General features: G+C 39.1%; 2 protein-coding genes across 2 annotated transcripts; both read right to left on the bottom strand.

The window, feature by feature from the left end:
* Positions 1 to 2,575: 2,575 nt before the first annotated feature.
* Positions 2,576 to 5,031, bottom strand: LOC104960936 (vacuolar fusion protein CCZ1 homolog). The gene is made up of 3 exons (XM_010789128.1): positions 4,885 to 5,031; positions 2,805 to 2,901; positions 2,576 to 2,710 (listed from the first exon to the last, which is right to left on the bottom strand). Exons 1-3 carry the CDS (start codon positions 4,911 to 4,913, stop codon positions 2,609 to 2,611), a joined length of 228 nt encoding a protein of 75 aa, XP_010787430.1. The 5' UTR covers positions 4,914 to 5,031; the 3' UTR covers positions 2,576 to 2,608.
* Positions 5,032 to 6,157: 1,126 nt separating this feature from the next.
* Positions 6,158 to 10,775, bottom strand: pvalb9 (parvalbumin 9). Its single transcript, XM_010789080.1, has 5 exons — positions 10,587 to 10,775; positions 9,079 to 9,146; positions 8,101 to 8,233; positions 7,351 to 7,460; positions 6,158 to 6,435 (listed from the first exon to the last, which is right to left on the bottom strand). Exons 2-5 carry the CDS (start codon positions 9,137 to 9,139, stop codon positions 6,410 to 6,412), a joined length of 330 nt encoding a protein of 109 aa, XP_010787382.1. The 5' UTR covers positions 9,140 to 9,146; positions 10,587 to 10,775; the 3' UTR covers positions 6,158 to 6,409.

Genomic DNA, 10,775 nt, shown 5'->3' with positions numbered 1-10,775 from the left:
CTTTGCAACATCCTGACATTCAACCTCTGATACGCACACCACGGCCTCTCTCTTTCTCTGTCGTTGGGTTACATGGAGGGGAGGGAAGCCTGTGTTAAACTTAAGGAGGGTATTCCCTAATATAAATAAATGTTTTATACTCTTGCATAAGTGTAATGCAACGCTGCACCGAGGTGAAATGAGACCAGGCAGACAGAAATATCTCAGGAAATGAGGCATGACTGCAAACATCTTCTCAGCAGCTTTACCCACGAGAGTATTTACAAAAGAAACAATGTCAATATCTTCAGAGGTGACCAGCCCTTCGGAAAACAATTACGATCAGGCTCGACTGACTTTTTATAAATAACTATCTGCGCATCCATTTCAATGAATCAAGCCGTCAAAGAAAGGTCAAGTTACTGAATGCAAAGTAAACAAACGTAATGACTTGTTACCCGGTAGAAGAACTTTTCAAGCTTCTGGATGAGCAGCTCCGCTCCTCCGGCCTCCACTGCTCTGCCAAACGTACCATTGAAGAGCTGCAAGAAAAAAAATCACTGTTAAGATGATATTCTTAATTGAAAATGCCTGAAAATTAAACACTGTAGGGGTGTAGGTCTCTATATACAAAAGTGGGAACATACAAAAATAGCAACATATTTAAAAGGGAAATATTATCCTAGTTTTCAGGTTCATATGTAGTGTCTCTACTGTGACATGTTTCCCTGCTTTAATGTTCAAAAAGCTCTTTATTTCTCTCATACTGCCTGTGCTGCAGCACCTCTTTTCACCCTCTGTCTGAAACCAGAGCCCAGTCTGCTCTGATTGGTTAGCTGGCCGGCTCTGTTGTGATTGGTCATCCACTTAGAGGTGTCCCGCCCCTTAACCTATCACGCAGACTGTGAAGGCTTCTCAAAACTCTAATTTCCCCTCCTTGACTCCTATCCTCTTAGTCCCGCCCACAGGAGATGCGAGCGGAGGAGTCGAGGAGGGGAACCGAGGAGAGAGGAGGGGAAGCAGCAGGCGGTTAGAGAAATGAGAACTCCTCTCCTCTGAGCGGTCATTTTAAAGAGACGTCCATTAATGATGACAGGAGGCACAGCAGCCCTCTGTCTGATGGACAGATGTGTTCATGACCACTTATATATTTACTTTGAATTCATTCACAGTGCGGTATAATGAGACAATAACAGGCTACAGATGTGGAAACACATATATATATTTACATAAATATATACAATTTCAGAATCCATCAAGTATGAGAGCACTCTCATAATAACGTAACAAAATCAGAGACTGGATATATCTCCCCCCCCCTCTCTCTGGTCGCTGAAATGGGGAATTGAAATTACGGGCCCAAAGTATTAAAAGGAAGCAGAGGACACCAAACCAAGTGAGACCCATCTGTCCGCCGCATCTACGCACTCACTGTACAACACACACCTACACACTGTACCACACACACCTACACACTGTACCACACACACACCTACACACTGTACCACACACACACACACCTACACACTGTACCACACACACNCACAATTTATATTTGACAGCAAACAATTAGTGTTTTTTCAAGACGTAGTAATTGTACATCTTAAGTTTGTCTGTCCGGAATGCCTTTTTTAACACAAAGATAAATCAAAACAGTAAAAGTACGAACATTAGGGAGTGATCAGGACTTCACAGTAAAATCATACGTTTGTAAAAATAAAATCTCTGCACACTAAGCCTGCATGTTGCTGCAGTGACGCGTCCTAAAACCCGGAAGTAAACTCCTTCCGGTTCCTTCGACAAAAACCCAATGCAATTTCTCGTGATCCGTCTCTTCAATGTGTCTCAACCAAAAACCTTATTTCCAGCTATTTTCCTAAATCCTGGAGAAATTGCATTGCTTTTTGGTAGAGATGTCCCGATCCGATCACGTGATCGGGGATCGGAGCCGATCACGTGATTTTCAAAAGATCGGAATCGGGAGGAAAAAAATCGGGAATCGGGATTTAAAAAGTTTTTTTTTTTTAAATACTTTATTTTTATTTTGTATTCAATGTTACAAAACAAAAATGTCCATGTTCAAGTCTTAAAGTCATCCTGAGGCCTTAGTTTTGGTTTCAAATTACACAACATCATGTATGTGTTGCTTCTTTGGGGCTTGTTTTCATAGACCTATTTCTCTCAAATCTGGCAACAGAGTGGGCAGGGCGCAGTGTCTAATTGTAGCAGTAAGCTAACGAGTACTGATAAGCTTTATTTTGTTTTGATCCAATGCTGCACAACTGAACTGATCCAATGCTGCTGTGAAAGAAAGAAGCTATATCCATGTTGGATAGAATATCCAATTTAAATAAAAAAAATAACCTTAAGGGACAACTTGAATGCTTTTTTTTCTCTTAATGCATTGCATAAAGATCGGATCGGGAAAAATCGGTATCGGCAAATTGTCAAAATCAAAAGATCGGAATCGGATCGGGAGCAAAAAAAGGTGATCGGGACATCCCTAATGGCAAGTCTTAATATGACGCCAAAGGGATAAATAAACACACCAGAAGGCACTCAGTCAGTATAATGTCATGGGAGATGCTGCTGTGGCTTTAAGGCTCTGCTTCTGTTTAGAGTACTGAACTCACCTTGTGAACTGTACGATGGCTTCACAAAGACCCACATTACGGATCTTTTCGTTTTTCTCCACTTCACTCGGGTGGTAAAACAAGATCTTCTTCTCTTCCTTGAAAACACAAGAATGCAACCTTGAATTACCCGAGTATAACCCGAGTAAACAGATACAGGTGTAAAACATGTGCTGAGCATTTCTGTATCACCTCTCCTTCCCGTGGTCCAAATGTTGGGTTGTAAACGAAGAAATTGAGCAGAGATGCCGTGAACTGTTTCTCTTGCATTCCTGAGGCCATCCTGGGACTGTAACGACACAGAGAGACAGCTGACAGACACTGATACACAGATAAAGCCCTCTATGTCAGCGTTGCATCATCACAATCACGCTTTACCTAATCATCAACATTAGTGGGACTTGTGTCTGGATTTCCTTTGCTCCAAAGACTGTTTGCTTAGCATGCCGTGTGCCTGCAGAGTGAAGAGAAATGACATCACATACTGTAACAGGACAGAGCTGGACGATAATAATAAACTACTACTAACAGGATTGTTTTTGGATTATAGGATTAAGATTATTAACCCCAAAAATCAGTTATCCAGCTATTGTTTTATCTGCAGATCTGGATTTGGTACAGGCAGAATTCCTGAAAAGGAGAATTGGTGTTTCCAGAGCCATGCATAAGACGAAAACATAAATCATATTCTTCAGAGCATTTTTGTGCACCTAGGGTCCTACGCAAAACTAAGGCAGTCTAAAAAACTGTAAAGTGTTTCTGATAAAGTCTACATGCTCTTAATACGATTGATAATTGTCAGTATAGGGCAAAACAATAAATCTGCGTCACATTATGGCCTCAAAGATTGATTTGATGAGGGTGCGCAAATATGATCACATCACCCCCATCCTTATTGCGAATTCAAGGTCTCCATCCTCACCCACCAGTGTATCCATGGGACTACCCCTCCCTACCTCAAGGAACTCCTCACCCCCCATACCTCCTTGCGGACCACCCGCTCCAGCAACTCCAACCTCCTCAAACCCCCCAGGACTAAGCTCCGTACTATGGGAGACCGGGCCTTCTGCTCGGCGGCTCCCAGTCTGTGGAACGCTCTCCCCGACCGCATGAGAGCACCACAGACCGTGGGAGCTTTTTAAAAAAGGCCTCAAAACCCATCTGTTGAACAGAGCCTTTCCCTAGACCTTTTATCTATTACCACCCTTTTATTTTTATTTTATTGTTTGTTTTTTATTGCTATTTATTGATTCTACCGTGTTGTGTACTGTTTTTATACTGTTCATGCTCACTGCTTGTAGCACTTCTCGATTTGAAGTGCTTTATAAATGAAACCCATTATTATTATTATTCAAAGGAAGACGTAAAGTTGAATGTAAAACAAAAACTATGCATAAGCTTCATGTAAGAAGGAGTTATTATTGCAGGGCTGTTGTAATAGACTGCATTAGCTGTAGGTTAAATCAACTGTAAATGTAATGCAATTTTTTTCGAGTAAAATGCACCAAGGCTGCCTTAAAAATACATTACTACCTGGGAAGTATTTTAATGTTTTGCTGATCCACAGCATTAGGTACCCTAACTACAACAAGTTATTAAGGTTTTGAATATATTTTATTGTTAAAAGTTTAACTTGTAAGTAAGCTAGCAGCCATAAGATATATAAGGAAAAGCTTACGTATGTTTATCTTCCCTTTGGTACAGTATCTGAATAACCACAATTCAATACGTTGTACCTCTGCATCAAATACATGTTTTAGTCTGCTAGCCGTTTTATGTTCTGTCATTGCTGTTGTTTACACTCATTGTAAACAACACCGTGACTGCTCTGGTTAAGCCTGTGAAGTATGTGCGCGCTAAACTAAACCCTGAAGAGGAGAAACACCTCTTTACACACTTGCTGTTTTTTAAATTACGACTTTAATAAGTTAAGTGATGTTATGTTAAATGTTTGTTTTCCTTGTATCGTGTCTTATTATTTGTCCTTGTCTGATGTTGCGAATGGAGCTGTTGTGATGCAGGTAACATGTCAGACTTGATCTAACAACAAATTACTGTATTTCTTTGCTTTTACAAACACATAGCGTTGTTTCTGTATGTTAACAAGTACAACCAGTTAACAGTAACCGTTAAAAAGCCAGTTAACGACAGTTGTTATGGCAATTTGACCGTTGAGCAGCTAGTTAGCCGCTTAGCTTCAATGCTAACATTGAGTTGTGTTTTCCGTTGGGGGAAAACTGAGTGACAGAAAGAACACGAAGGTAGCACTCACCTCACAGAGCCAAGACCCAACACCTGCATATCCTTGTGTTTAGAGATTGTGTTAATTATAATAAATAATGAGTAAATGAGATCAATGAGAGGAGATGCCGCATTATAATTTACATTCTTAACTTCCTGCTTTTGACAGCGCGGTGTCACATATTGTACTGTCCGTGTACCAAATAAAGACAAATAAAGGTTCCTACTTCATATCAGTGAATTCATAATGTTGTTTTGAGTCTAGGGAGAAAGTCAAATTAATTATGTGTTATCTATTTCGCCAAAATCATTTAGCTTGATATAAAAAAATCCTACAACATTTGTTGTGATTGGTCTAAACTAAAGTATTGTACTCTATGGACATACTTTGGGAATGTATCCAACAGTATGACGTTTGATATTTTCACATCACAACAAAAATCACACTTTTTAATCAAGATTAAAAGTCAGGAAGATATTATGGGAACATTTAAAAAAGTTACAATTGTGTTTGATATATCTTTCATATGATTTTGGTTTTTATGTGTTTACTCAGCATGTGTGCATATTTGACATTCATGTTATGAGTTTATAGATACCAACTTTTTGATTTTACTCTTTGCTGTTTCTTAGATACAGCCATATTCACATAATATTGTGCTTTGGCTACATGAGACCACTGTTTTATAACCTTACATTTTATGAAATAAAACAGTAGTCAAGGATGTGGTTTCATACACTAATGTTTGGTTTAAGCTTCTAAGTATTGGGAGTTGTTCATGCTCTTGTTTGCAAAGAGGTTAAAGTACTCACGTTAAACTCTGGATTACAGTGACGCTATTAACCCCTATCAATCGTAACCAAGCTAAACATTTGCTTTGTCTCAATAAAACTTAGTCCTGGGCCTTCTCTTGTTTGATCTTGCGTTTGATTACATCCTCGTACAACTCCTCTATTGTGTGCTGTGCTGTTTGGTTGGATTAGTTAACAAATCAAGAATACTATACTTTTGGAAGGACCTGGTCATTTTTTTGTATTTCCTTGTTTCAAATTATACCACAATGTACCTAGTTTGCAGCATCTTGCACTGAAGCATTTTCTTTGATATGTGTTATTTAGAAATGCAACAAAAACTCCTGTGATGCTTTTATTCCCTGCTCTCACTTTTATGGGTTATGCTTTTGAGGAATCAGCTACTATTTAAGTACATTCATGCATTCTTTTTGCACGTTAATGGCGTATTATATGAGTGAGGTTTTAATAATGTTAACCTGTTTAACCAAGAAGAAGTGAACACAAAGAAGTGATCTGTGTTTCCACACGTTTATTCATCTCATTCATTGACAGAGGTGGGGTGTGCACAGTGTTTTCCAAGTGGAAAAAGACACATTGACAGTCTGTTGTCTTTAACTGGACACAGTGTCTGGAAAAACAATTAGGCCACACATAAGTTAGTAGAAAACAAAATAAATCACTGGGAGTGGAGGATCTTTAGACTCCAGAGGCGAGGAGAGGGCTGCAGACCTGAAGGCTTGAGCTGTTTTCATGGGAAAAACTCAGGACTGCACCATGGTCTGGAACTCTACAGGAAGAAAGGCATGTTAAAACGGACCTTAATGTTAATCACATGCACAAATAATCACTGAATGCAATGGTCCACATTTTTGGATTGTCCAAATCCTTTATCCTATTATGTAAGAAAGCTAAACTCAGATTTTGTTGGTAACTGTAGGATTGGAAAAAACATTTTAAGTACTCACTGTTGGTAACAAACGTTAAAGAAAGAAATAAGAGTTGTATCTCTGAGCTCCAAAGTAACAATGCTACAGTACAAACAACAGTATGTCTATAAACCTATAGTTTAAAAGTCTAACGCATCTTATAATGAAGATTTAATCAGATCACAAACACTAGCTGCTATTACGGATGCGCACGTACTTAAACTGATCATGATAAGCAATGCTAATGCAGACAAGTTATGCCTGTTATTCTTGGTCAGTCTTTCTGTTAGCAAACAGTACACAGTGTTAACGTTCAATCCAAAAAGTTGTTCGCATCAGGAATGATTCAAGATGTCCAAAGTCTCATTGTATTTCATCTAACAAAAGACTAGCTATACTAAACTTATATGCATGTTTTCTGTTCCCCCAAAACACACAGTTCTCCTACATTTGAACCCAGGTGCCGCAGTAAAGTGAAGCCTTAAATGTTGCCTTTAGTTTTTAAACGCATGTAAATTCTCACCCGATTTTATTTCAAGAGTTAAAAGTAAAGGATCAAATGAATGCAATGCTTTCTAGCATGTTTCGTTAATGTGAACGAAGTAAATCATAACATTTAGACAGATGTATCTCATAATGTCCAGGTAACAAGTGCTCTAAGCTGCATTCAAAAAAGCTGTCTCTGTTTGACTTAAACAAACAATTCCAACTAATGCGATAACTCCTGCCTGCATCATGAGTTTGTCTGAATGCAATCTGAGAAATCAGACACCGACCCTCTGCTCCAATTCTGCCGTCACTGTCATCATCAGCTGCTGAGATGAAGGTCTTGGTTTCTGCCTCGCTCAGTGTCCGCGCCTCGGGGACAAACCGCTGCAAGAAGAACCTACTCACACACACACACACACACACACACACACACACACACACACACACACACACACACACACACACACACACACACATTTTGAGTAAGTTGACAGAAAGTATTAGTAGACAATAGACCTTTTCTGGTGTGCCTCTTGTGTTCAGTTAAAATTGTTTGATAAAAGATGGTTTGAAATTACTTTTATTTTATTTAATTAAAGAAAAACAATTATCGATAAAACGATATCCTTATCATTACCCATATCCCATATCATGCCACCTTATTCCTAAATGCACGGCTTGTGTCGTCCTTTAAGGTTGAATAACATAACACTAAGGCAATAACAAGCTTTGCTCATTGTGGACAGCTTAATGGTGCCATCCCAATCATACCACTGTGTGACGTCATGTACTAAATCCTTCCTTCTGTCACACACACACATTTCCTGAGGAAGTAGGGTCTAAGTCAGGAACTCAGTGTAAATTATTTTACCGGTAAATGATGTTAGTTGAAGAAACCTTTTGGATAGAGGAAGATATATGATTCTTTCCAGTGCATTTTTGTGAATTAAGGCACCAATACATTACATAATCAGAAGGTAATCAATGGTTAGTGTATTACATCATCATCATACATCCCAAATCTATGTTTCACACACTTGAGCTCAGACTCCTCGATGAAGCCGCTGTTGTCCTCGTCGAGAATCTGGAAGACATCTTTGACTTCCTGGGGCGTCTTTGAGGACAGGCCACACAGCTTGAAGAACTTTTTGTAGCAGAATGACTCCGGAGCTGCAAAACACAAAGTCAAACACAACCCTAGACTTAAAAAAAAAAAATAGCTGACCCATGAGGTTCCGCAGGGTGGAAGCTGATATAGAGATTAAACACATGGCTGCAGTCCAGGTGGGAGATTTTCTAGCTGTGTTTTTATCTTTTAAATCCAGGAGACAGGAGATTGAAACCCCTTGGAAATGCAGTCTAAGCTTTCGATGGCTTTAGTGGAGAAGATAATGTACAATATGAGAACAATACAGCCAAGATAATAATATCGGAGAGTGTTTCTAAGATCTCACTCTTGACTCCGATTAGAAGTAGGTTGATTAATCACTTGTGGTTGGGAATTATTGTGCATTTTATTATAATTAAGTTTGGCTTTAGTAAGTTAAAGATAAAGCTATTATCTTAATTCTGAAGTTGTGGATTCAGCATAATTTGCTTGCGCATGGCACATCTATGAATAATAAGTGGCTTAAAAAATGGGTAAGGCAGGCAGGCAGTGTGTGTGTGTGTGTGTGTTGTGTGTGTGTTGTGTGTGTGTGTGTGTGTGTGTGTGTGTGTGTGTGTGTGTGTGTGTGTGTGTGTGTGTGTGTGTGTGTGTGTATGTGCAGTGTGTGTGTGTGTGTGTGTGTGTGTGTGTGTTGTTGTGTGTGTTGTAACTTGTGTGTGTGTTGTGTGTGTTGTGTGTGTGTGTGTTGTGTTTGTTGTGTGTGTGTGTGCAGTGTGTGTGTGTGTGTGTATGTGTGTGTGTGTGTGTGTGTGTGTGTGTGTGTGTGTGTGTGTGTGTGTGTGTGTGTGTGTGTGTGTGTGTGTGTGTGTATGTGTGAGAGAGAGAGAGAGAGAGAGAGAGGAGATACCTTGACAGTCCTTGATAGCGTTTTCAATGGCCTCAGCCGAAAGAATGGAGGTGAGCGACATGTTGGTCCTGAAGGGTCAAAGAAAAGCTCTGTAAATTATTCACACACACACACACACACACACACACACACACACACACACACACACACACACACACACACACACACACACACACACACACACACACACACACACACTCTTGCAGACCTAGGTTAATATCATGATCCTTTTAACTGCAGTCATAGTGGTTTTGCCAAAAATGCTGAAGTTTCCAGAAAAAGGAGAACGGAATTAAGTAAAAATACAGCTCACATGTTTAAAGAATATACTCTTTGCTACCAGTGTGTTTTCCTTTTCATAAAGTCATAATAATTACGTTATGTGCTATGTGTGATTCATTAGGCTTCCTGGTTGGAGTTCCCCTGGCGCCTCATAATTACTGATGTTATTTGCTCCGCTTAATTGGATTTGCAAGGCTGTGCAGGAAAATTGGCACTTGGGGACTGTATGAAAATGATTTGGGTGGGAAGGTGGGGGTGAGCTTATATTCTATTATATGGAAACAAATTCAAAACCCTGACAGTGTCATTATCATTTGGTCCCTTCTCATGAAATATGTTTGCACAAGTACAATATTTACAAATGAATACACATAGAATCAGAGAGTGTTGAAACATCCTCTCCTGCTCTTCAAACTATTATACACTGCTCTTTCTTGAACAAAAAATTAAACTGTACAACATTCATCTGCTACTTAGGAATTATTTATCTATTTTCTTCCCTTTTTAAAACTATTTTTATTTTTGTATTTACTATTTACTCGCACTATATTTCTCTGTTTATCTGTTATTGTGTTGCACTGTTGGAGAAGCCTGTGACCTAAGATTTTCATCGGCATAACTACACTGTAGGTTCGGATGACAAAATAAAAATCCTTGAACCTTGAAATGTCATGCAACCTGCAAACTCTGCAATCATTTGAGTACAGTCACTCAAATACTTAAGAGTTCAAAGATATGGTGGCTAAAAAGATCAAAACGTAGTAATTCAAAAAGTGTTCAAAATGAGGGAAATTATCGAAATAATGAATTATTATCTCAAATAATGACGCAGTATCGCAAAACAATAAGTAACTTTTCACAAAATAACATATATTATTTGAGATATTAAGCTGTTATTTTGAGAAAGTTTCTCATTATATTAATAATATGCTTTTCCCCCATCACATTAGCTTAAATTGAGGAAGTATAATCTAGTCTGTTTATCCTTTACAGGAATGTCTTATAGAAATAAAGGATTAGTGAGCATTAAAAACACTTTTTTTATCAATTCAATAATCCATTCCTTTGTCCCTTCAGTAGATAGCTTTGGTAATTTAGTTGCAACCATTCCGTTTTTAGCTTAAAAAGAAGTTCAGACAATCATAAGCATGCATAACACTTGCAAAAATAACAAATAAAGGAATGAAAGTCAATGCCTCCTCAGCAGGTAGCACACCTGGACTCACCGCTGTGTGCAGAGCGTTGCTAAGCGTCCAGACAGAGCAGCAGCAGCAGCAGATGGAGAGATAAGACTTTGTGGTGCCGCTGACAGCTGCCTCTCTCTTATATACTCAGGGGTGGATGCACTGAAGGATGCTTGAGTTTCCAACCTGTGTGCGTATCAAATGTTCCCCCAGCCGGCCGCCTCCTTCTCG

This window comes from Notothenia coriiceps, unplaced genomic scaffold, assembly GCF_000735185.1.
Source record: "Notothenia coriiceps isolate Sejong01 unplaced genomic scaffold, NC01 NC01_scaffold00032523, whole genome shotgun sequence".
Lineage (NCBI taxonomy): Eukaryota > Metazoa > Chordata > Actinopteri > Perciformes > Nototheniidae > Notothenia > Notothenia coriiceps.
Note: the sequence above shows the minus strand (reverse complement) of the source record. Positions and strands in the feature narration are given on the sequence as shown.

Bases quoted from the DNA above. Each gene is read 5' to 3' on its own strand.
- pvalb9 (XM_010789080.1), bottom strand. From the start codon at position 9,139: ATGTCGCTCACCTCCATTCTTTCGGCTGAGGCCATTGAAAACGCTATC. The intron at 8,234-9,078 runs GTATCTCCTCTC...TGTGTTTTGCAG, and splicing joins CGCTATCAAGGACTGTCAAG to CTCCGGAGTCATTCTGCTAC. The intron at 7,461-8,100 runs GTGTGTGAAACA...GTGTGTGAGTAG, and splicing joins ATCGAGGAGTCTGAGCTCAA to GTTCTTCTTGCAGCGGTTTG.
- LOC104960936 (XM_010789128.1), bottom strand. From the start codon at position 4,913: ATGCAGGTGTTGGGTCTTGGCTCTGTGAG. The intron at 2,902-4,884 runs GTGAGTGCTACC...GTGTCGTTACAG, and splicing joins TTGGGTCTTGGCTCTGTGAG to TCCCAGGATGGCCTCAGGAA. The intron at 2,711-2,804 runs GTGATACAGAAA...TGTGTTTTCAAG, and splicing joins TTGGACCACGGGAAGGAGAG to GAAGAGAAGAAGATCTTGTT.